The sequence below is a fragment of the Archocentrus centrarchus genome, chromosome 24 (genome assembly GCF_007364275.1).
Source record: "Archocentrus centrarchus isolate MPI-CPG fArcCen1 chromosome 24, fArcCen1, whole genome shotgun sequence".
Taxonomy (NCBI): Eukaryota; Metazoa; Chordata; class Actinopteri; order Cichliformes; family Cichlidae; genus Archocentrus; species Archocentrus centrarchus.
In genome coordinates this window covers 34,803,899-34,830,405 of record NC_044369.1, presented here as the reverse complement: position 1 = coordinate 34,830,405, position 26,507 = coordinate 34,803,899, and the positions used below count along the sequence as shown (strand labels likewise).

Genomic DNA, 26,507 nt, shown 5'->3' with positions numbered 1-26,507 from the left:
ACACATGGACACTTGGAAACACAGACACATGGACACATGGAAACAGACACATGGACACATGGAAACAGACACATGGAAACACAGACACATGGACACATGGAAACACAGACACATGGAAACACAGACACATGGAAACAGACACATGGACACATGGAAACACAGACACATGGATACAGACACATGGACACATGGAAACACAGACACATGGAAACAGACACATAGACACATGGAAACACAGACACATGGACACATGGACACATGGAAACACAGACACATGGAAACAGACACACAGACACATGGAAACAGACACATGGAAACAGACACACAGACACATGGAAACACAGACACATGGACATATGGAAACAGACACACAGACACATGGAAACAGACACATGGACACATGGAAACAGACACATGGACACATGGAAACACAGACACATGGAAACAGACACACAGACACATGGAAACAGACACATAGACACATGGAAACACAGACACATGGAAACACAGACACACAGACACATGGAAACAGACACATGGACACAGACACATGGACACATGGAAACACAGACACATGGAAACAGACACACAGACACATGGAAACAGACACACAGACACATGGAAACACAGACGCACAGACACATGTAAACAGACACATGGACACATGGAAACAAACACACAGACACATGGAAACATAGACACATGGACACATGGAAACAGACACATGGACACATGGAAACAGACACACAGACACATGGACACATAGACACATGGAAACACAGACACATGGAAACGTGGAAACATGGAAACACAGACACATAGACACACAGACACATGGAAGAGCGAGACTGAATTTTTCCTGATGACGTCGGTTCTCCTGAAAGAAAAAAAAAGATGACTGAATTAAAGGGTTGAATTTTCAAACAAAAGAGGTGAACCACAAGCAGAAAAATCATCTTAGAGCCCTGAGAGAAGGAAAGAGCCCTGAAATGGTTGATCCTGCTCACTAAACACCTGCTCAATAACAGGAGCAGATGGAGGAAACGCCACCTGTTTTACTGTGAGTGTTTCTGAAATGTAATAAATGCCTGGGACCAAATTAAACTGGAATGGGTGCATTTTCCTAAATGTCTGGAAAAGCTTAAATGAAAACTTCCTGCAGTGAAGGGACCAGAGGGAAGCTGCATCTTCATTTATCTTCATTAATCCTACAACGAGACCGTGTTCAAATACAGGCGGACTCTCTGAGAGCCAGACTCATTCTGTGGATGTGGGACAGACTCCAACTGCAGGCTGGAGTTTATCTCAACATCAGGTGGTGCTGACAGCTGACAGCCTGTCTCAGAGCGATGCTGGACTCATTCGTTATTATCAGGCGCTCCTAAAAGCTTCCTGAAAAGCCTTCAGCTGAGTTTTTCCTTCCCACTGTCACAGCTGCTGCTCACAGGGAGTCGTCTGATTGTTGGGTTTCTCTGTATTACTGTAGGTCCTTACAATAAAAAGCTCCTTGAGGCGACTGTTTGTTGTGACTCAGCGCTACATGAACAAAATTGACCTTCATGCATCCAACTTCTACTGTGACATCAGTGGCGGTTTCTGATATGGGCGCCATGGGCAGCCGCCCAGGGCGGCATTTCATCTAGGGCGGCATAACCGCCCCCCTCCCCCCAACGCATTGTGATCGCCGCAGCAGCGCCTACCGCACTACTCCACTTGGGGGGTAATGAGCACCTGCTGTGTGGTGCATGTTTTAACAGAAGGTCCCCCCACCATCACAGGCACACTCAGAATTTCTTTTAAATTTTATTTGAAAAAATAAAAACAGCCTGTAACCTGTGTCGCTTGGTCACATGACCTCTCTGAGTGTAAGGCCATCTTGGACCTGCGCACTGCTGTAATAAGTGTGATGTGTCTGTGCTGCAGACTGAACCTGGACCTGTGAAGACCTGCTGAGTGCTGAAGGACACAGACAGGACACTTTCCATTGGGTCAAACCACGACCTCAGAGGAACCTCAGAGGAACCACTCTGACCACTGCAGATGCCACAGCAGACTCTGAAGTCTCATGTTTGACTCATCTGAACATGGTTCATGACATTTATCACTCATGTGATCAAATACATGTGTTTTCCTCACTGAAACTCCCTCAGACTCCAGTGCTGAAAGCTCTGAACCAAACATGGACAATGATGACTCGTGGAGGTGGTGCAGCTCTCTGGGTTCAGAATCAGTCTGATCTCGAGATGGCCGAGATTTACCTGCCACATGCCAAACACCTTCAGTGAGCTGCTGTTACAGACCAGCAAGCAGCAACGTGAAGTATGTGGATAAAATCTGCAGAGAAACAGAAGTGTTGTTAGTGGAAGAAAAGACATTTTCCTTCTGGGAGATTTTAACTTTGATTGGCTGAAAGAGAAGAAGGAGGAGGAGAGACTTAAAGACAGGATCACTGAGGGCAGCCAGGCGCTGAGAGCCTCTTCTTCCTTCCTGTTTCCCAGCAGATGGAGGAGGACCTCAGTGAGAATAGGCTGTTCACACATCAGCACCCTCCTGCAGACAGGACTGATCACTGCTCACAGAGCTGACGGCAGCACAGCGGGAGCTGTCTGACATCATCAGGTGCCCTGATCAGCTGCTAACCAAACTGAAGTTTCTCAGATTCAGATCTTTGTAGGGTCAGAAGTTTCCTCTGACAGAACGTTTCCTACGACGGCCGCTCCTCACACTGCAGACAGAGGAAGCTGCCTCGCTCACTTCCTGTTTATACACAGGAAGTGCCTCAGAATAGAATAGAATAGAATAGAATAGAATAGAATAGAATAGAATAGAATAGAACAGCTTTAATGTCACATATAATGAAATTACAGGTGCTTCTCCCATTGTGCAGCAATATAAGTACAAAAGTCTAAAGAAACAGAATAAGATAAATAAAACAGTTTGTTCACATCTGCTTAAGTTTTCCTTACACAGCTAAATATCAAATAAATAAATATATTGATCAAGAATAGGAGTATGGATGTATATGAGTGATAGATGTGTGTTGTTGGATATTAGTAGCAGCAGTTTGTCAGGTACTGCACAGAGTTGTAAACATTATTATTACACAGTTATAAACATTGAGGTGGTGATGGACACACTGACAGGGTAAATGTCCAGATCAGCGGGTGTTTCATGTTCTAATGGTCCGAGGGTAGGTGGATGTGGGGACTTTCATTGACCTGTTCAAACAGGTGATGCGCGGGGTGGGAGGGATCGTTGAGAATGGTCGTGGACCTTCTCGCGTATCTGGAGCAAGCGATCTGCTCCAGGGAGGGCAGCCGTGTTTAAGAGCGTTTCCTCAGACAGGTGCAGGAGCAGATGTCTGTCTGTGGGTCAGCAGTGAGCCTCTGTTTCTGAACCCTCTGTGAACAAAGAGGCTTCTCAGCGCACTTTGTTGCTGTGTGTGTGTGTGTGTGTGTGTGTGTGTGTGTGTGTGTGTGTGTGTGTGTGTGTGTGTGTGTGTGTGTGTGTGTGTGTGTGTGTGTGATTTCCTATGTTGAAAGTTTCCGGTGTTGTTTCTCGCTCCGCCCACACAAACAAACAAACAAACAGCTGGCTTCTCTGGAAATGAAGCATGTTCATGTGCCCAAATATGCGCGCGCGCAGGTGACCAGTGAGGTTTGAGTGCGGAAGTTTGAGCGGAGTCTGTGCCAGCCGTGAGGCGGTGGTTCCGCTATTTTTTCGGTGTTTTTCGGGATGGGCTGCTCTTTCTCAGCGGAGACTCCGGACTCCCGGCGGCCGGAGGAGGAGGAGGAGGAGGAGGAGGAGGAGGAAGGTGATGCGGTTCAGGTGAGTCTGAGCGCGGAGAGCCGGGAGGCAATCAGGCAGAGCTGGAGGGACATCCAGGAGGACATCAGCAAGGTGGGCGTCATCATGTTCGTCAGGTGAGTGAACGAAGCGATCAGAAATCAATAAGCAATGATCAATTCTGCTCTAATCTAAAGGTGTACACAGACACGTGACGTTTAGACCGTAGGAACACCAAATGATCAGAAATCAGATCCGTGACCCTCTGTACCTTCACACAGCTGCTCTGATATGGAGGAGCGGCACTGCCTCATGTTATTGATCAGAAAGTAGTTTGGAGCTCAGAGCTCGCGGGTAGAGCACGGATGTTATCTCCGCAGTCTCACGGCTGTGACGTGGGCTGCGCCTCAGACGGACGTTCAGTCAGACCAAAGCGGCACATATCGATCAGATGATCAGACTGTTGCATGAACACGTTTTTGGTTGACATCTTATTGGTTCCCAAGCGTCCACGCGCACAGTGTTTTGTGCAGCCGTGGTTTTTGTTCCGTGTTCGTTTATTAGTTAAAGTTAAACCAGAGACCTTCTGCGGGGAGGGGGCCTGCAGGTTCAGGCACTCTGCCGCTTCCCACGGAGCCTGAAACACCCTCTACATCATATTTAGGTGTCTTCTTCTAACAGAAGACCTGAGGCTGAACTGCACGAGAGCAGGGAGGCCACATCCCAACCAACCAGAAGTGGGACCAGGAAAAAATATAGGTGTGGGAAAGGCATGCAGCGGCTGAGGATGAAGGAAGGTCCGCTTTCCTTTGGAGGACGTTCCCTGCTCATCCATCCATTCTCAGCTTAAACAGAGTCACACTCACTGTGGGAGTCACGCTCTCAAACACAGTTTATCGAGCAGCAGACGGACACACACACACACACCGAGCAGAGCAAACTATCAGAAACAAATGTATTCACTCACATTTAATTTATTTAGAATTCATTTTAATTAGCAGGTGAATTACCCTTGAGAGCAGGACGTGTGTCAGCAGGCTGCACAGAGAGAAGGTCTGAGAGCAGCACGATGAGCTCCTCAGCAGAATGAGCCAGGCTTTGCACAACTGCTGCTCAGTGTTGTCTTTTAGCAGGAATCTACATGCGGGCTCATCTCAGTGTGTGGGGTGAAGAAACAAGCTGCACCAAGCAGCTGCTGCTCAGCTTATCTCAGAGCTGAGCTGAGGGGAAACATCTGCTTTCTCAGCCTCTCCTTCACAGGCTGAGAAACTTTGAGCTGGTGCTTAAAATTCAACCGAGGAGGAAGTGGTTTGGTCTGCGCTCACGGTCGGTGAAGACCTGTTTAACTTCTGCTCGGTGCACCACTCTCATGGGAACATTTGTCACTTTCAAACCTGCTGCGGGACCAGGCAGAGCCACAGCGCCTCCTCTCAGGTGTTGCCTTTACCTGCAGACCAATGTTACTGTTATGTATGCAAAGCACCAGTAGGAGCTCAGGAAAACCAGTCATTCAGATCAGCGTGCTGGTTTCCAGTTTGAACTGGTTTCTGTGGTGTCTGCGGAGCTGCAGTGAAGTCAGACGTGCAGCTCCATTTGCATTCTGTATGTGAAAGTTGGTCTCAGACTTCCAGCTCCGCTCACAGCACAGAGGGGTTGTGGGTAATGAGGGCATGACCTTTCTACAGCTGCACCTAAAACACTCCTCCTCCTCTCCCTCCTCCTCCTCCTGCCCCCCCCCCCCCGTCCTCCTCCTCCTCTCCCTCTTCAAGGCTGTTTGAGACTCACCCGGAGTGCAAAGATGCCTTCTTCGCCTTCAGAGACCTCAATGATGTGGAAGCTCTGAGGGCCAGCAAAGAGCTGAAAGCCCACGGCCTCAGGTTACACACACACACACACACACACACACACACACACACACACACACACACACACACACACACACACACACACACACACACACACACACACACACACACACAGGATATCTTCCCCTTATCTCTGACATCATCACATGCTACTGAACCTTTATCAGTCTAACTCTGAGAGAGGTGGAGTTTGCAGCATGTGACCAATCAGAAGCAAGGACAGCTGTACTGCAAGCGGATCAGCTGGTCCCTGTAGTTTGAGCTTATCCAGGTAACTTCAGGGTAGCTCTGTGTTTCCTGTACTACGAGGAGGGCTTGCTTCTTACTGGGGTAAATCACCATGGTAACTCACACCGTGAGCCTAACCTACCCTGGAGCAGGTTATGTTCCAGATTAGAGATCAGCAGGTGTGAAATCACTGCCTACTGACCAATAAGATCTCCAGAAGGTCCCTGGGACCTTTGGGGTGTGTGTGTGTGTGTGTGTGTGTGGGGGGGGGGGGGGTCTGTGTGTTTCCCTGATGAGCTTCAGGAAGAGTCAGATTCTTAGATGCAGCTTTATTCTTTTTCCTGTTTTACATCAGCTTTATTGTTCTGTCAGCGTTCATCTCTGAGCCTGAAACACCTACACTGTACTCACTGACCTCAGATCAGATCTGCAGACCGAGCCTTTCTTTCCTCTGAAACGGTCGAACAGCAGTGAGTCTGCAGCTGATGCTCCACCATGATCTGCAGCATGTCCTCAGACTGATGCAGACTGGGAGAACATGTTAATATGAGCAGCTCGTTACTGAAACCTGAACGAAGCTCAGACTGTCACTGATGTGTGTTTTCATGAGCTGACATGCTGTTCTGCTTGATTCTAACCTGCTGCTGAGTCTCTGCTGGAAACACAGACACACACCTGTTCACACCTGTTCAATCACTCTCACTCTGATCTCCACGTCTCCTTCATCAGGCTGTGGGACAGGAAGCTTTCAGGTGTTTAAAGTGTCAGTCAGTGTAGAACGAAGCAGCAGTAATAAAATGATTCAGTGCAGTTCAGATCTGTATTTTCCTGCTCTGTGCCAGGAATCAGCTGATGAGCCTGCTGTTAAGAAGAGGTTAAACAGGTGACACAGCCTGAAAAATGACACCTCTGTGCAAGAGGACAAGAGCTGCATGAATGTGTGTGAGTTATAAATAAAGTTATCTTGAACCAGGAAGGAAAGGTGGGTGGAGATTAAAAAAAAAAACCTATTCTAGTGTGTCTGTAAAGTCAGTGCTGTTATTCTCCTCATATTTTGCCCATGCAGCACTTTGAATAATCCATGAATGCAGCAAAGGTCAGGAGCAGTCACAGCTGACCTGAAAACAGTGAAATGATGAGTCTGATCAAAGTCTGACTGAACTGTGATTATTCCCTGTGGATGTTCAGGGCTCTGCATGTCCTGTAACAATCACAGAGAAGCACGGACCTCAGATGTTTAATGCTTCATTTCATTAATACACGGGCCAAAATACAGAGGCCCACCTCAGGGAGACAGCTGCAGCTACAGCCACCTGTCAGTCAAAGAGGCCACGCCCATAATCATGCACTCTTTAAGGCTTAATCCAGTTTAAACAGGTGAGTTCTAAAAACATTCATAACACTTGTACTGCTGCGCACTCACTGCTGCAGCTTTTAGTAGACAGTAACTGCAGGGAAGCAGCTGTACAGATGATGTGAGAGAGGTGGGAGGCTGAGGGTTCAGATCTGTGAAGAGTTTGAAGGCACAGACGAACGCGAGGACAGATGAAGCCACGGCGTTTGTTCGAGCCTCCGGACAGTCGGAGCTTATTGTTTCCAAAGATGTCTTCAGCACTTTTTCAGTGAGTTTTGGCTGGTGGGGAGGGACACAGCTCCAATGAAATGTGTTTGAGGTTTAGAGGCTTCAGCTGAGGTTCCAGAGTTGGGAGGAGCAGTCAGAGGGGATCTCTGGAGAAACTGCACCTCATTTCATATATTTAGGGTTTCATCTGGAGCCCATTTTGTGGGAGAATTTAAAACTTTAGGTAAAGAGATCTCAGAATATTCAGGATGTGTAGAAATACAGTGAATGAAAAGAAACCCTCAGTGCATCATGGGAACCCCCAGCAGCCTAAGCCTACAGCAGCATAACTAAGGGAGGGTTCAGGGTCACCTGATCCAGCCCTAACTATAAGCTTGATCATAAAGGAAAGTTTTAAGCCTAATCTTAAAAATAGAGAGGGTGTCTGTCTCCTGAATCCAAGCTGGGAGCTGGTTCCACAGAAGAGGGGCCTGAAAGCTGAAGGCTCTGCCTCCCATTCTACTCTTAAGTAGAGAAACCTCTAAACCTGGGATAGCTCGGGGGTCGTCACACCTACAGGGGGACCTCAGATTCTTTCTGGCTTTAGCAGCACCGCCTGCTCACTGCTTTTGTCCTCTGCTGTCTTTGCAGGATCATGTCCATCATTGAGAAGACGGTCGCCAGGATCGACCAGGATGACCGTCTGGACCAGCTGATCCTGGATCTGGGCAGGAAGCACTATCGATACAAAGCCCTGCCAAAATACTATGAAGTCAGTGTGAAGCAGAAAGCTGTGATGGAGTTTGATTTCCACTGAGCTGTGATATCAGTTCAGAATACAGTCACCGGTCCTCCTTAGCTGAGCCTGCTCACAGATGTTTGGAGATTCTTTTTTCTGAGTCACATTGAAAGTGCTCTTAAAAACGGGGCAGCTCGGGTGGGAAAAGCCCATTTATTTGGTTTATATTGTCACGCTCTGTGGAAACACCAAACTTCTGTCCTCTTATCTGTTTGATGTAACTCCACCCACCCACAGCTGCATCTGTGTGTCATCAAACAATCCCTTCTCTCTCTGTCCAGCTCATGGGACAAGAATTTATCCTAGCCATCCAGCCGGTCCTGAACGAGCGCTGGACTTCAGACCTGGATGAAGCCTGGAAGGTAAACAGATCTGATTTAATGATCCTTCAGAGGAAAATGAACTTTATAATACAAACATGATTTATTATTACTTTGTTGTGCAATTGCCTTTATTTAAGAACCTGAACATCAAAACAATCAGACACGAGGAGAAATCACTGTTCAAGCCTGAAGCTGGAGATGAGTTCAATAAAAAATGCAAATCAGAACAAAGAGTTTCTTGAAGGTCACCTTCTTTAAAAGCCTGTTTTCTTCCAATTGGCCGGCTTCTGGAAGTCTGTCGAGGGGCTGTCTATATCTTTGATGAAAGAAGCAAAAGACATTTTAAAGCTAGCTAAAGCTAGAATCTTTTCCTCTCAGGGATTAGCATTACATACAGTCCTAAAAAAGAAAGTTTTTCACAGGACTCTGTGCAGTCCACAGCATTCAGCTGAGGTCTGGACCCTGACTGGGTCATTGCAGCACCTTCATTCTGTTCTTTTTCAGCCGTTCTGTTGGAGATCTGCTGCTGTGTTTGGATCATTGTCCTGCTGATGACCCAGTTTGGTCCCAGCTTCAGCTGTGGGACAGACAGCCTCAGATGTGACTCTAGAATACTTTGGTCTACAGAGGAGTTCGTGGTCCACTCAGTGACCACAAGGAGCCCAAATCCTCAGCCCTCCTCCACCATGCTGACAGCTGCTCTGAGGTGTTTGTGCTGCTCTTCATTATGGACAAACAACTGCACTTTGGTCTTGTCTGTCCAAAGGACATTGTTCCAGAAGCCTTGTGATTTTTCAGATGTCATTCTGTAAAGCCTAAGATGTGCATTTAAACAGTCCAGCCAGTGTAGTCCTAGTGCCAGTCCCCAGCCTGGATAAATTCAATTCAATTCATTTTTATTTATATAGCGCCAAGTCACAACAAACAGTCACCTCAAGGCACTTTATAATGTAAGGTAAAGACCCTACAATAATTACAGAGAAAACCCAACAATCAAAACGACCCCCCATGAGCAGCACTTGGCTTGAAATGAAAGAGATTCATTGAAATCTAAAAACAAAAAATGAATCAATGTGTTCATGTTGCAGAGAGTTGCACATGAATTACGAGAGGATTTCTGTTTGGTTGGATGACCTCAGTGTAAATATCAGCTTCAGCAGCAGGACACACGCAGCAGATTTAACCGTCCTCTTAGACCTGCTCTGTGAACTGATTCACTTCATTAACCTGTAACCAGACTCAATCAGCCCTTCATTTACCTGCACACTTCAGCTTGGCTGCCCTGAAGACTCACAGTCAGGCTCATGCTGCCCCCTGCTGGACCTGCTGATCATCACACAAACCCCGCAGAGCTCTGAGCTGCAGCTTGACTCGGACTGACACACCCAGGATACCTCGAGATCTGGGACTGGGGTTAAGGTTCATGGCTGGTTAACATCAGCATCCTTTTTATAGAATTTCACCTGTTTGGAGAACCTGAAAGGATGAGCCTGAACAGGAAGAACTGGAATGCCAAAATAAATGTATGAGAGTTGATTTGAGCAGCAACATCTGCTAGTTTCTGAATAATTTCCTGTTTAGCATGAAGCTAAAACAAAACATGATGTCAGAAAGGTGCAGGTTAGGGGATCCGTTCATGCAGACTGAATTTGTTTCAACAAAGCTGACAGGTACGCTGCTGAAGATATCAGCATCTTTCCTTCTGTTTGAGGAACTTGTGCTTTAGAAGCCCAGAGAGCAGATGGACCTCCATGTCTGCGACAAACCTGGATACCACAGGCAGGAGATAAGGAGGACCTGAGAGATGTTTGTCACAGTGCGAGGTGTCTGGATTCAGTACGAGTCACTGTTTAACACACACACATGTATCTAACAGAGATCTCCAGGGAAGCAGCCTGCAATCATTGAGGAAAAGATTCATGTACGGAAGGAACACGAGGAGGCCTGAAACTGAACCCCGTGGAGCACCGATGGTTTCATCCTGTGGACTTTTAACCCATGCAGGACAGTTTGATCTGAGCCTGGATCAGCTGTGTGTTCACTGTTTTTCATGTGTCCTTTTCATTCCTGCAGACTTTGTTCCTGTATATCACACACACCATGAAGAAAGGCTACCTGCAGGCCCAGAGAAAGAACAGCAGCACCTGAGAGCAGCTTTGACTGTGTCACATGATCCCAGCAGCAGCTGCAGAGAAAAGGCTTCCAAACGTGTCATGTAGTAAAAACGTTTTCAGCTTTGATGCTTTAACTGTATGAACTGCTTTGCGCTGCAGGCTTTTATTTTGAAATTAAAATAAACATCATGTGACTTTTTATTCTGAGATCATCGTTTATCCACCTGTTCCTATTTGATTTGAAGATGAGGAGTTACTCTGCTGTGATGAAGCTCGCTGTTCCTCCTCTGCAGCCGTGAACACTTGATCCTGCTGCCTGCGTTTGAGAGGTCAAAGGCTCAGACTCTAATATTGCTCTAGAAGATGCAGATGTTACATCGGCCTGCCTCTGGAGCTGCTGGAGCTGTCTCTCAGAGAATCTTTGAATCCATCGCTGCTGAGCAGCAGCATCAGCTCCAACAGCTTCATGATCAATTATCAGTATTTTTAAAGTCTGCTGACAGATCACAGGCAGGTCAAACGTGCTGCTACTTTATTTTTTATCAAGTACAAACCTGAAAAATGAAGCACCAAAAGTTGCAGTTCCTCTGGTGTCCATCAGGGGCGCCAGCAGTGAGTCAGTCCCCATAGACTCTCATGTTAAATCTTTCCAGCAGAAATAAACATGTTTACAGCCTGTTTGGTTATCTTTTGATTATTATTTTAAATGCACTAATTAGCACATAGCTGATATTTTGGAACTTCAACCTCTCGCCCAAATACGGTCAATACAGGAAGCAAAAGCCAGCTCAAGCTCTCTTTGAAGAAGTGGGTTATGATTTAGTCTGCGGTGCAGTAATGACTTCTTTATTAAACAGACCAAAATAATAAAACACAATATTAAAATTAATTTAGTGGTTAATAAACACATTGAGGTTAATGACCATACTGCCCCACACCTCTGGAAACAAAAATGATAATAAAATAAACAACATGGCGCTAAATGAAGTGCTGTGATCTGTGGTTTTAATTACTGGGCCTCTGTAATCATTAACTGACCAATCAGGAGCTTCAGTGAGACTTTACATAATTATTTCACTGTTCAGTTATTAGATTAAGAGGTTACATATGCTCGGTGAAGCTGTCATCCTGCTCACAAACACATTCAAACAGTGAAAACCTGCAGAGGTCCTGAAGAGTGTGGAGACCATCAACAGCAGGTAAACGACCCTAAAGACTAAACCAAAATCTGCTGGAGGACCAAACATCTGCTGGAGGACCACCGTGCTGGTTGGTTTAGTTCTTGTTAATCATTTGGTCTAAAGAAAAAAGTCCAGCTTCACCCACAGAGTGCATGAAATCAGTTTATTACAAATGACATGGTGGTACAAAGAAATCCTGTCGATGAAGAATGCGTGACAGTTCAGATATCTGAAAATCATTTCCACCAATAAATAAATCAGAAGGTTCCCCTTTAGAAAGGCGGCCGGCTGCAGGACCTTCAGATGCATAAAAAAGATTCTGACAACAGACACAGAGCACATGTTTCTACAGCCTGGCTGCTTCTGAGCTGCATGCACTGTAACAAAAGAAAAACACAAAGGCAGGTAACCCAAATGACCAATCACCTGTAGTAGCAGCAGTTACATCGTCACAGCAATGGCCAATCAGGTTCATGTTGTGGGCGGTAATGAATCGGTACATTCTGGATGGCTGCAGAGCGCGAAAACACCACGAGCGAACGAACCTGAAGAAGCTCAGCTCCAGCCGTCTTCACCAGGTATTTGTCAAATGAAAAAAGTGCACATTTGGTGACCTCGCCTCAAACACTCACCTGCCTCAAGCTACAGGAAACATGCACTTTACAAAGTAAAAGTCTGACACATCCTGTTTCACCAAACACATTCCAGCAGCAGTTCAGTGAAATCCTCTTTCTCTCTGTTCTTCAGCACTCAGATGGAGCTGTGGTGTCCAGGATGATGTTAGCCTAGCTTATCCAGGATCTGCAACGCCCACGCAGTGCCATCAGTTTCACCCTCACATCAAAAACATCTCGGCTTTCTTCTGCTGCCTCCCGCTCATCGGAAGCGCTGTGCAGTATTTCTGAAGGTAAACACAGTCCCGATTCTGTCTGATTTACACAGTGTGCGATTTTTAGTGAACAAAGAACACAAGAAATGAAAAAAGCAGAGCTGTAGGTTTGAACAGACGGCTGTGAAAAAAGATCAAATGCGTGGCGTTCCACAGGGGTCAGTCCTCGGCCCTCTGATTTACATCTCTGTTCTGACTGATAATATCAGAAAACATGAAAACATGCTTATTGAAGAAGATATAACTTATCTAACTGCGCACACACAAAATATTTATGAGCAAGGAGAAGCACCAAATGTGCGTTTGCATTTAACGGGCATCTGAAAAGAGATCCTGGCATCCTGTGTGTGTGTGTGTGTGTGTGTCCCATCCACTGATGGTGACTTCAAGTCAGGTGTGACCCCACCTGCACCCATGAATAAACCTGCAGCCGTGCAGGTTCTCCTCCTCCTGTGGAATTATGCTAACACTTTCCCCCTGCTTCCAGTGTTTGTGCTAAGCTAGGCTAATCACTCCTGGGACACTTCTGAAAGTGAATGAGAGGGTTTCACTGAGCACGCTCCAGGTCCTGCTTTTATCCACAAACACACCTCGGCTGCTTTAACACACAAAGAAAACACAAACGCTCAGCGATTTCAACACACACACATCCGCCACCTCCCTGTGAGCACACGGTGCTCTCACAGGGCAAAACTAAACACTTCTTCATATAAACTTTTCTAAAGCAGAAGAAGCTTTTTTGCAGGAAATTCTAAGATCAGAAACAATCTAGATGAAAGGCCATTGTTGGAGTGATATGACTCACACTGTAAACTCAGGCTTCATCTGCGCGTGCTGCTGCACAGCAGGCAGGGGTATCAGTGCGAAAGGTAACCCTGTGGATGGGAAGGACCTGTGAGGACTGAGAGGACCGTCTGCTCCACCTTCCGATGTAAGTCGGGTTTTAGGGCGGCGTCTCACTGCTCACAGGTGAACAGAGTCACCTGATGATCATTAGCTCTGCTCTGCCTCCAGGACCAGCTGTGTGAGATGACCAAAGGAAGCAGATGCAGATGCTGTGAAGCAAACGGGCTCCACTCTGTTCAAAGAGCATCAGTACTAATCTCCACCCTGAGGCCTGAGCCTACACCCCCACAGATTTCCATGACCTGGTCAGCGAGTCTGTACAGGGACAGGAAGTGACGTTATCTCAATGTTGTGTGATGCTGTGTGACTTGAACATCTTCAGGCTTTTGGTTTCAGAGAAGATGAGAGGTAATTATTACAGAAGCATCAAAAAGAAACAAATTCTTCTGATTGAACGTAACCCTTTTTGTTGGAGTGTGAGGGCTGGGCGCCCCCCCAAAAACACAGACTATCTACATAACGTTAACTTAAAGCTGGTCAATTGGGCAGCAGGACTCTGTGAGCCCTCATGGTCTCCACAGGAACAGGAGGGTCCATCAGGGTGGAGATAGCCAATGGAAGGTGGAGGAGCAGAAGTATTATCATGGACGTCTGCAGCCTATGAGAACAGCTGTGACTCAGCACGTCACTGTTACAGGTCCTCATTTCATAGCCAGGAAGAGACGATGAGTTCTGATGAAGCCTTCATCCTGCTCAGGCAGCACTTCTGAAGAACACCTCAGCTTTCCTTTATTTGACTACACTCTGTTCATCTGAACAGCGATAAAGAACCAATCCGGGGTTACGATCGTACGGCTCAGAGGCCGGAGGGGCCGACTCGGCTCTGTGGTTGGAGCAGATCGTCGTGCTTCATTCATCGGGGTAGAAATGTATCCAGGGACCAGCACCACATCTTCAGTTAGATCATTCAGCACATTCAACTACAGCCTACCTGAAGCAGCTTCACAGTTAACGCACAATCACAGCGAGATGGCAAAAGAAAAAGAGGCTGAGCGCGTCGGGACGGCAGCAGAGCACCCAAACATTCAGTAACACACAACATTACATCATTTTTACTTCAACAGCTGAGCTCAGGCGGCTGTTTCCTGTCTGTACGGCCGAGGCAGCGCAGGAGGCTACGGCTTTCTCTTCATCAATACAGACAGAAAAACAGAGCAACACAATCTATTGTGTTCAAATGCAACGCAACAACAGATTATCAAAGCACGAAGTTTATCGGTATATGTTTGTACATCATCCACATACTACAGTGGTGCAGCAGCTGCGTCTTTTTTGGAGCTTTGACTACGTTTTTGTTCAGCTTGTGCAAAGTGGAAGCAGTTCTACAGACTCACACTGTGACCACTCAAAATGCATCAATGAATGAGAGGTTAGTTCTGGATCGTTTCCGTGCATCCACACCACCAGCAGCTCTGCACACTGCTGCAGCTCCACGAACACAAACTGTAACCGGACACGGCTCATCCCGGTCACAGCTGAGAGGAGCTCCTCCACTTTACAGGTGTGCTCTCAGAGACTGAAGGCGAAGCTGCGTCTCCTGACTGCACTGCACTGCGTGCTGGCAGACTGCGTTCATCTAGACTGCGCTACTCAGTACCATCACACAGTACAATGCATAAAGGGACGGGTCTGCTCACAGCAGCAGTATTTACAGACCGACAGGTATCTGAGCCGGCTGTGGTTGTGGTCCACAGCAGCATTTCACTTACATTTTACATCTTAGAAAGTCCATAGCTATGAACTGTGGGACACTGAAATCACACCTGATCACATCTCTCTGACAGTTTTAGTTTGTAAACCAATAAATTCAGACTGAAAATTCCTCTGAAGTACAACATTTGTCAGAGACCTGCTGATAAACCCACACCAGCCCACCAACCACACATTAAATGCTGAAGTTGGTATTGAGCTGTGGATCTGGGTGTTACAGTCAGTAACCATCAGGGTCAGAGGCAGGGATTGGTGGATGCTGGCACTGTGGATGCACAGTTACTCTCCAGAGGCGCTACGGCGGCCTGCTCAGGCCATGTAGTGGGCCCCGTCGGGTCCACGAGGTGGTCGCTTGGTGCTTTCGTTGGCGTTGGAGGGGGCTCCACGGGGTTTGGCGGTGGGTTTCTTCTCCCTCATAGATGGTCGAGTCTGACTGAGAGACGTCCCGCTGGCTACTGCCTGAAGACTTCCACCAGGCTCCACAATTGTGTTTATAACTACAACAAGAACATTACATTAAAATTAAGTAAAACACCAGGGCCAATAAATCTACTTCAGAGTGAGTCCAAGATCATTTGCTGCTTTCACTTGGTGTTGGCCCTCACTGCGGTATCGTATCACTTCCTGTTTCGGAGCACAGTCGTGTTTTGCTGTATGTTAGCTGGTTAATCTGTACAGTTCGATTTATCTAGATAACATATTTCACTATAATCTTCATGTGTTTTATCTAGAGCACACTCTTTGCTGAATCACCTGTATTCACATTATTCACTTTATGTGTTTTTAGAAATTCGCTAGCTTAGCGCAGCTAGTAGCTTAGCTCTTAGCCGACTCACTACCAGCATGGCTTCTTCTCCTGTCTCTCCTGCACTTTCCTGCTCTGGGTGTCACATGTTTAGTTACTCCTCGGCCTCCTTTAGCAGTAACGGTACTTGTAATAAATGTAGTCTGTTTGTAGCTCTGGAGGCCAGGCTTTCTGAATTGGAGACTCGGCTCCGCACCCTGGAAAATCCTACATCTAGCCAGGCCCCTGTAATGGGTGCGGACCATGGTAGCTTAGCTGCCGTCTTCCAGGGGCCACAGAAGGCGACATTCATGGAAATTTGAAACTGCTGGCTAAGGCTAAACGTATATTTGGTAAGACTGTAACTCACGTCGGCAGTAATGACACCCAGTGATGCCAATTGGAGATCACTAAAATTAAAATTGAATTAGTGTGTAATTTTGCAAAAACAATGTTGGACATGGAACCATGCGGGCTGTATAGATAACTGGGAAAGTTTCTGGGGAAAACCTGGTCTTGTTAGGAGAGACGGCATCCATCCCACTTTGGATGGAGCAGCTCTCATTTCTAGAAATCTGGCCAAATTTATTAACCCTCCTAAAAACTGACTACCCAGGGTTGAGACCAGGAAGCAGAGTTGCAGTCTTACACGCCTCTCTGCAGCTTCTCTCCTCCTGCCATCCCCCCAAAACCCCATCCCCATAGAGTCGGTGCTGCTCCCAGACCACCAAAAACCAAAGCTAAAATCAGCAAAAAGCTATTTAAGCATAAAAATTCAAAAACAATAAATAATACAGCTTCATCAACTGCACCAAAGAATAAAACAATTAAATGTGGATTATTAAACATTAGGTCTCTCTCTTCCAAGTCCCTGTTAGTAAATGATTTAATAATTGATCAACATATTGATTTATTCTGCCTTACAGAAACCTGGTTACAGCAGGATGAATATGTTAGTTTAAATGAATCAACACCCCCGAGTCACAGTAACTGTCAGAATGCTCGAAGCACAGGTCGAGGAGGAGGAGTAGCAGCAATCTTCAATTCCAGCTTATTAATTAATCAAAGACCCAGACAAAGTTTTCATTCTTTTGAAAGCCTGACTCTTAGTCTTGTCCATCCTAATTGGGAAAATCAAAAACCTGTTTTATTTGTTATTATCTATCGTCCACCTGGTCCTTACTCAGAGTTTCTGTCTGATTTCTCAGACTTTTTATCTGATTAAGTGCTCAGTTCAGATAAAATCATTATAGTGGGTGATTTTAACATCCATGTAGATGCTGAGAATGACAGCCTCAACACTGCATTTAATCTATTGTTAGATTCAATTGGCTTCTCTCAAAATGTAAAGGAGCCCACCCACCACTTTAATCATACTCTGGATCTTGTCCTGACATATGTTAGACGTTAGATTCAACTCATTTTCATTGTGCGCACAAGGCACACAACGAAATGATCGCTCCAGATCACTCAGCCAGAGACCGGCGCTACCGTTAGGCAATGTGGTTTAAGCGTCTTGTCCAAGGACACAACTGAATCAAATGACTGAATTACCTCCTCAGTGTGCAGTCAAGTTCTCCAGAGTCCTGCTAATGACTTCTATATGTGATTCAGGTGTGCTGGATCAGGAAAACATCTAAAACCCGCAGGACACGGGCTCTCAAGGCCTGGAGTTGCCCACCCCTGCCTTAGGCAGTATTATTAGAAAGCATTGCATCAATTTTCATTGTTATGCAGATGATACTCAGCTTTACCTATCAATGAAGCCAGATGACACACATCAATTAGTTAAACTGCAGGAATGTCTTAAAGACATTAAGGCCTGGATGACCTCTAATTTCCTGCTTCTAAATTCAGATCAAACTGAAATTCTTGTACTCGGCCCCACAAATCTTAGAAACATGGTTCAAACCAGATACTTACTCTGGATGGCATTACTTTGGCCTCCAGTAACACTGTGAGAAATCTTGGAGTCATTTTTGACCGGGATATGTCCTTCAATGTACATATTAAACAAATATGTAGGACTGATTTTTTGCATTTGTGCAATATTTCTAAAATTAGAAACATCCTTTCTCAGAGTGATGCTGAAAAGCTAATTCATGCATTTATTACTTCTAGGGTGGACTATTGTAATTCATTATTATCAGGCTGTCCTAAAAGCTCCCTGAAAAGCCTTCAGCTGATCCAAAATGCTGCAGCTAGAGTACTGACAGGGACTAGAAAGAGAGAGCAGATTTCTCCCATATTGGCTTCTCTTCATTGGCTCCCTGTTAAATCTAGAATAGAATTTAAAATCCTTCTCCTCACCTACAAGGTCTTGAATAATCAGGCACCATCTTATCTCAAAGACCTCATAGTCCCATATCACCCCAACAGAGCACTTCGCTCTCAGACTGCTGGCTTACTTGTGGTTCCTAGGATACTTAAGAGTAGAATGGGAGGCAGAGCCTTCAGCTTTCAGGCGCCTCTTCTGTGGAACCAGCTCCCAGCTTGGATTCGGGAGACAGACACCCTCTCTATTTTTAAGATTAGGCTTAAAACTTTCCTTTATGATCAAGCTTATAGTTAGGGCTGGATCAGGTGACCCTGAACCCTCCCTTAGTTATGCTGCAATAGGCCTAGGCTGCTGGGGGGGGGGGGGGGGTTCCCATGATGCACAGTTTCTTTTCATTCACCTTATTTACTCTGTTTATACTCCACTCTGTATTTAATCATTAATTATTATTAATCTCTGTCTCTTTCCCCTCAGCAGATGACCCCCCCCCTCCCTGAGCCTGGTTCTGATGGAGGTTTCTTCCTGTTAAAGGGAGTTTTTCCTTCCCACTGTCACCAAGTGCTGCTCATAGGGGGTCGTTTTGACTGCTGGGTTTTCTCTGTATTATTGTAGGGTCTTTACCCACAATACAAAGCACCTTGAGGCGACTGTTTGTTGAGATTTGGCGCTATATAAATAAAATTGAACTGAATTGAATAGAATAGAATTTACAGGATGTACAATCAGAAAAGTGCTGCAAACAGAAAGAAACAAAGAGTTAAAATTTAAAAGGGCGATGGAGGCGGCAGGCAGGTTCCTCTGTCCTGACCTGGAGCTCTGAGAAAGATCTTCTGTAGTTTGTGACCAGTCAGGCTGTGGCAGAAGGTCTTCTTAATATTTACTGCATATTAGTCTCAAACTGGACAACCCAAACAAATGTGCATTTTTATGCAGATGATACTGTTATTTATTTTTCTGCATCAGCTCAGAAAGTCACCTTTAATGTTGTTTAGCTCAAAATATTTTCAGAAATAATAGTGTATGTAAAAAAAAAAAAAAAAGCCTTTTTTATTTCTGTGTATAGATATCTGTGGTAATCACTGTGTTATACCTCATCTTTATGCCACCTTTATTATGTCCCCGCAGTTCTTTGACTTTTTCTTGGTTGTCTCATTCTAAGTGTCTCCTTTTTGTTCGCCATGCTTCTGCTGTAAGGATCTGATTAAATGCAGTTTAATGTAAAAATAAAGAAGATGCACCTCTGAACTGTCTTTGTATTTCATGGACTTGACGTGGACAAAACACATGAATCCACATCTGAACTTACCTTCAAGCTGCCTCTGAACTCTCCTCAGCTCTTTCAAAATGGAGGTAATTTCCTGCAACAGGAAGCAGAAAATGGATGCTGGCAGATGTGCTGTGAAGTTGCTTTTGTCTTATTTTAAACAGCTAATAAATATGGAGAGAAACCTTGTTGGAGGTCTTCAGGAGGGGGACTTCATTCTCAGCACTGATCTTCGCCTCAATCTCCTCCCAGACCTCAGCCTTGTTCTGGAACAAAACCCTGATGGGAATACACTGCTGGGTCAGCACCAGTACACAAGAAACCACAGCGTACAGCTCCAAAAACCGCTCCTGACTGTACCAACCCAGACCCGAGAAGGACCTGAACCCCAAATGAATCTGACAGCAAGTGAATTGAAAGAAATAAAAATGGTTTCCTCACTGCACATCTCAGATTAAAATTAAACTGTCCATCAATGGGTCTGATGTGAGAAAATGTATAACAGCCAAAATCTTTGTCTCACAACCAGTTCTGGCAACCAGTTCTTCATCTGGGACGAGGCTACACCTAGACTTAGGATGGTTTGGGTTAATGTATGACATTGGCGCAGCCATTTATTTGTTCTTTTTCAAAATTTTTGATGATTCGAATTCCCTTCCTGTTCAAAATAAAAAAAAAGATATAAAAGAATCCTTCTGTACATCCCAAACATTTCTCAGGTTTGAGCTGTTACAGGTTCAGGGAGTCAATGCTTCCTTACTTCATTTTCTGGGCCAGCTGCTCTGTGTTCTCCCGGATGGCCTGAGACAGCTGAGATACTGGATTCAGCATCAGGTTGTCCAGAATCACCTGAAAGAGTTCAGTTGGACACGCAGAGGGCAGAAGATGAAGACAGAGCTGCAGCCTATCATGTGGCTTCCAGCAGGTTACATCCTGATTTCCCAGCACACCAAAACTAACTGCAGCAGTCGCAGTCATGGTAATGTTCATGATTCAGGCTACGTTCACACGGCAGATCTGTAGGTTTTCATCACCTTTACATCATGTTTTATTCTTTGATTTGTGGTGCATGAGGCTTTAAATAATGAATAAATGCCCTTTTGTGCCCCCTCAAGTCCAGCTTTACATTTTTGGCCTTGCAGGTATCGTGTAAGGTGGATGTTGGTTCAAAAGTAGCTGTAATCATCATTGCTGCCCCTAGGTGGTGCTATTTGAGGTGCTTGAAGCCTGACGCAGTGTTAATGCTCAGTACCCGCTAGGGCTAAAAAATTAAGCTGCAGTTCCTCTGCCTTCCTGCAGAGGTGCCACAGTGAGTCAGTCCCCATAGACTACCATATTAAAACTTTCCAGCACAAATAAATTTTTTCCACTATGAGACCCGGGACAGGGGAGCCTGCGTGTCCGAGTGGAACAGACCCGGTTGGATACGTCATCGACTCTTGGAGCTCGTGGAGACCGGTGTGCTTCTCAGCCCTTGGAGTGGAAGACGTGGAAGACGCATATATATTCGGCTTTTTGGTAGCGGTATCTTCTCTGTTTGGGCTCGGTGGATACCTGCTTTACTGGCAAATTAAGAAAATCTGGACGGCGGTTCGACATCTGCAGAGGCTGCCGACCCAGGTGGAAGGGCTGAGCAGAGCCGTACAAACTCAGACTCAAAGCCTGGTGGACCTGAGCCGCAAGATTAGCGAGCTCGCAGGCGAGAGGGGTTAGATCAGGAGATATAGTTCGGTTCTGCACAGTGAGGACGGCAATCAACGAATTTGGAATATTGGATTTTCGAATGGTTTCCCAGTAAGACTGAAGGCTGTTGGAAAAACAAGCAGCCTGTTCCAAAACAACATTTGTTATCAGGAATTCGGCTCCCCTGCCGGCCTTGGGTTGGCAACCATATCTCTCTCCAGGGCTCTGTGTGCGGCTGCTCTTCCCCCCACTCCGCGTTGTGATTTGTGAAGCTGGGTCTGGTGTATCACGGCCGCTGATGAAATTCCACCGCTATCAGCGAACTGTTTTGGCTGGATCCTGGCATCTGGCTCCACAATGTCCCCACCTCTCGTCTCCGTCTGCATCCCCTCCTGACCTGACCTCACCTACCGCCGCTGTCCTAGCTTTACATGTGCAAATGCTTTGCTAAGGTGGTTTTTTTGGACCCTGGTATAGTGCTCTTTTTGAGCACTGTACCAGATGACTTTTTTTTAACCTAACTTCCCCATGATGTGTTGTTTTCTCCTCCTGCCAAAGGTAGCGCTGCATATTTATCCTGGCCCCTCCCCTCCTCCCACTCAGTTTAACATCACATTATGCACACATAGGTTCTCGGGGGAGGGGGGCTCGTGCTGCAGTGAGTAGGGCCATCACCTCGGCTCTGCTCGCTGTGCTGCGTGATGTCCCACTCCTCCTTTTTTAATTGCATTATACAGCTCACAACACATCATAGTATATATAGGGCCTTGGGGGGCAGGTGTGTCACACAGTGGTTAGTGGGTGGCACTGCTGAGGTGGCCCCACTTGTCTGTTCACTGCTGCCTGCACCTCAATTTTATTTACATTTTAGACATTGAGGGCCTTGGGGGACAGTGTGGATGGGCGCTGTTATTCAGTGCTCATATTACATCTGTCCCTCCAATTTTAAAAGCACTGTAGTTTTCACACAGCCATACACATTCTTCTCAGTACATACACTCACATCACCCCCCCAACACGCTGAGTGGGAGGAGGGGGCGGGCGGGCCTTCTCACACCCCAGTTCCATGCACCCCGCCTGGGCTGGGGACTGGCTCATTGTTCGGGGCTGGGTTGGCTGCTTCCCTGGGTTGCCGCTGGCTTGGTGCTGGTACCCGCTCTCCCACATTAGGTGTCCATGTATGTCACATGTGCGTATGCATGAGTGTGTGACTGGTGCATGCGAATGTGCGTGCGTGTGTATGTGCGTGTGTGTACATGAGGGAACGACTGGTACGTGTGTGTGTGTGTGTGTGCGTGTGAGTGTGAGTGTGTATGCATGAGTGTGTGACTGGTGCATGCGAATGTGCGTGCGTGTGTATGTGCGTGTGTGTACATGAGGGAATGACTGGTACGTGTGTGTGTGTGTGTGTACGTGCGTGCTTGTGAGAGTGTGTGTGTGTGGACAGCTGGGCCTGGGTTGGTGGCTTGCCAAGCCTTGGCACCTGTGGGACACGGAGGGTGGGAGTTACCCCTCCCTACCGCTCCACGCTGCTCCCCACTGGTCGTCACTGCCGCCCCTGGGGTGTGGGTGCCCGTGGGTCCCGGGGTGTGTGGCCGGATGTCTCGGCATGGTTTTTGGCCTGCTCCCTTGGCGGCCGTGGCCTGGGGGTGGCTTGGGTCTCTTTGGCGCGTGGGGGGGCTCTGCCGGGTGTCGGGCTGCTCTCGGGCGCTTGGGGCCTCGGGGGCCGCATGCCTGGCTCGTGCTGGGGGTGCCGGCCTGCCGGGGGGGGTGGGCTGCCCGTCGCCTCTGGCTCTCCGGACTCTAGCCCCTGGATTGTGGGGGTTCCGTCTGTGGCCTCCCTCCTTCCTCTTCTGGGGAGTGTACGCGGTTGCCATCGGGATGTGTGGCCCCAAGTCTTCTGAGCTCCTGGGCTGTGGATGGCCTGGGTCCCCTGGGTCCTTCCCTATCTGCCTCTGGATCGCGGGGGGCATGGTTGCAGTTTCTCGCCCTCATTATCGAATACATTGCATGACAAAGGCGCATACACACACATTACTACAAACAATAAACTTGTGTGTGTGTGTGTGTGTATATGTAGGTGCATATGGGTGTGTGTATGGATGTGTGTGTGTGTGTGTGTGTGAGTATATCAACCCCTTTTATTTATTTATTGTATTTTTTTTTTTTTTTTTATCTATCTCCTTTCTTCCTTTTCTCTCCCCCCCCCCCCCCCCCCCTTTTCTCCCCCCCACCTCTTGTTCTTGCCCCTTCCTTGTTGCCTGTCAGACTTGGCATGAATAACTAAATAAAAAGATAAATAAATAAAAATAAAATTGCAAACATTAACAAGAAGAGCCTATAGGAAACATATAGAGCTGTTCTTGTCAAAGCAAATATGTTTGGCACATCAGTGCATTCGGATCATCATTCCGATTGTGAAAGATGCCAGACATGACAGGCTAAAAAAAAAAAAAAAAAAAAAAAAAAAAAAAAAAAAAAAAAGGTAGCGCTGCAAGTCGGCTGCATGACCCGAGGACACATATCCCCCCCATGTGTGTTGTGTTTTGTGTATTCTTGGATGGTGTTCTGTAACTGCAATTTCCAATGTGTGAACTTGTTCACCCACATGGCAATAAAACTTCATTCATTCATTCATTCATTCAAATAAACATGTTTACAGCTGATACAGAAACTGCTTTGGCCTCTGGAGATAATTTCCCCCTTCATGACATTCCCCATTTTTTTTTTTTCTCTTCAGCTCTCAGCAGAGACGGTCGCACTTTTCTTCTCTCCCAGCCCTTCCTTTCTCCCCTGCTTTGCTGCTTTAGAGCGTCTCTTCACACAGCTTCTGAACTGGAATTTATAATTATGGATCTGGTCAGCTGGTCTCTCAATGCCATTGTGTTGATCAAATTTTCACCATGAGGAGATTGGGGGAATGAGAACCCTATTCCCTCTTATTAATTGACATTCCAGCTGGCTACGTTATGGTTCCTGGGTGGAAGATGACGTGCCTGGCCGTATTGTCAATGGAGGACACACACATTCGGCTTATTGACACTGGGGTTTCTCCGAATTGGACCTGGAGATACCTGGCTTGTTGTTACAATTCAAGAATTCTAGGCAGCTGTCTGGCCTTGGTAAGGCTGCTTATGATGGGAATGCGGGAAGGGTACAGACTCAAACTCAGACTCTGTATATCTGGGAGATCTTGGAGATGTATGTATCTGTTTTTGCAGGGCGAAGGAACGAACCAGGAAGATTCGGATGAATTGCATTTTTTCGCCGCAGAGGTGCCAGAAAGACTGAAGGCTGTCAACAAATGAATCAGTACAGTCTGAACCAAAACAATTGTAGAATCAGGAATTTGGCTCCCTGATGTTCTTGGACTGCCGCTTATCAAATTGTCTCCGGGATGTTTGTAAACAGATGCTCTACCCCCCCCCCCCCCCTCCCCCCCTTGTCCTGTCTTCTTCTGACCTGTGTTGGACTGATCTCCCTGACCTAGCTGCTGATGAACTCTACATCTTATCAGAACTGTTAGCTGAGGAGGGAGTTTGAGTCAGCCCCACAGCCCCACATACTATAGTCACAATTCCTTCTGAATAAAAAAGGCCAAAATAATAAAATCAAAATATTGAAAAGTATTTTAGTGGTTAAAAGGACATACCTTATATCCTCAAAATTAAATCTGGGTATATGATGATGGTCATTGCCCTAAAAGCCGCTGACCCTGCTGCGTGGACCCATCAGTCAAGTAAGTATTTTTAACACCTTCATTTAATAAATGAATGCGGATATAAGCTGCAGTGTGAACGTAGCCTCAGAGGGATTAGACAGTGACCTCTTCGCGGTTCCACGGACGCCGTTGCTTAGAACCGGTCTCTGGCTCATTCATATTTGCGTCCAGGTCCGAGACAGCAGCAGAACCTGGAGGAACCTTCTGGTAGTTTAAACTGGCCTCAGGGATATGATGGACCAGCTGGAAAGAGAATAGAGGGAGTCTGATTCCAGTGATCTAACCACTGGATATGGGTCATCAAACCAGCGGACAACCGGTCGGTGATGGCGGTGCTCTGTGAATTCATGCACCAAGTCAACATGCAGCTGCAATGGTGGAGGCAACAGTGTGCGCAGTGAATTTCAGTACTGCTGGGATACAGTGCCTTTACAACCACAGGGAGATGTGAAAGTGCAGGAGAACCCTACTGGGCACCAGCCACAGCTCCATGAACTGTCTCAAAACCAGAAAAACCAGTTCATTAATGGAGGCCAATGGAATGATTAACATCAAAACTACGGAGTGAGCACCAAACAACACCGAGCAGGAATCTGTGGAAATCAACATGAGACAGCGAGCAGGGGCAGGTTCAGGTTAACTCGCTGCAATGGACCCTTAAAATCCTTTGTTCTTACATCTGAGCCATAAATCTGATTCTACCTCCACGTGGTGTGGGGGAGGCCAAAGCTGTACAGACTCTACTTGGGACAGAGATGGCAGCAGCTCGGATCTCTCACTCTAGATGCCGTTATTTAGTGTTCCTAATAGTATTTCTTTTCTCCCTCTGCACTGTAAGTTGTTCCCATCAATCAGGTTCGACCTACATAAGCTACATCAGACTGGACATTTTAAGGTAGCGGAATAACAACTACATTCCACCACCATCTGACATACCGGAGGAGCTGCTCCGCACATCGCTGCCTGTCTGAATTATGAGCCGAAGCAGCAAGCGGCGTAGCCGGAGATGAGACAGGAAGCAAAAGCGAGCCAAGCGGGCCGGCGTCCATGCTAGGCTAAGGAGCTCACCTGACAGACCAGCTTTGCCCAGCCTGTTCGTGGCAGACGCCCCGTCCATCATCAACAAATTAGACAAACTCAGACTATTGACATTGCTGTTTACATATCGCCGCAAGCTAACGTGACGCTAGTGCTAGCCTGAATGATGCTGTTCACAGGCTGCAGAGTGACCACTCAGATGGCATGTTTATAATAGCAGGGGACTTAAATCACGCCAATCTCAAAACTGTGATGCCACCAGTTTATTGATTTACCGACCAGAGGAAACAATACCTTGGACCAAGTCTATTGTGACATACCAAAGTGTTACAAAGGAGCCCCCTCCTCCCACCTTGGCCAGTCCGACCACATCAGCC

General features: G+C 46.6%; 2 protein-coding genes across 4 annotated transcripts in view; one reads left to right on the top strand and one right to left on the bottom strand.

Annotated features, from left to right (window-relative positions):
* The first annotated feature begins 3,579 nt into the window (after positions 1 to 3,579).
* On the top strand, positions 3,580 to 10,966 carry LOC115774205 (neuroglobin-like). The gene is made up of 5 exons (XM_030721364.1): positions 3,580 to 3,923; positions 5,556 to 5,663; positions 8,092 to 8,212; positions 8,521 to 8,601; positions 10,636 to 10,966. The coding sequence occupies exons 1-5, from the start codon at positions 3,736 to 3,738 to the stop codon at positions 10,708 to 10,710; spliced, it is 573 nt and encodes a 190-aa protein (XP_030577224.1). The 5' UTR covers positions 3,580 to 3,735; the 3' UTR covers positions 10,711 to 10,966.
* A 1,049-nt stretch (positions 10,967 to 12,015) lies between these two features.
* The window catches only part of cep170bb (centrosomal protein 170Bb), a 39,713-nt gene continuing 25,221 nt past the window's right edge, over positions 12,016 to 26,507 (bottom strand). For 2 of the 3 annotated variants that reach the window (XM_030721329.1, XM_030721330.1), the window contains 5 exons: positions 25,198 to 25,335; positions 20,449 to 20,537; positions 19,874 to 19,967; positions 19,731 to 19,782; positions 12,016 to 15,859 (listed from right to left, as the gene is read on the bottom strand). In XM_030721329.1, the coding sequence (XP_030577189.1) occupies positions 15,672 to 15,859; positions 19,731 to 19,782; positions 19,874 to 19,967; positions 20,449 to 20,537; positions 25,198 to 25,335 (561 nt within the window). In that variant the 3' untranslated portion in view covers positions 12,016 to 15,671. The remainder of the gene's footprint in view (positions 15,860 to 19,730; positions 19,783 to 19,873; positions 19,968 to 20,448; positions 20,538 to 25,197; positions 25,336 to 26,507) is intronic. The other variant, XM_030721331.1, reaches the window with a different exon arrangement.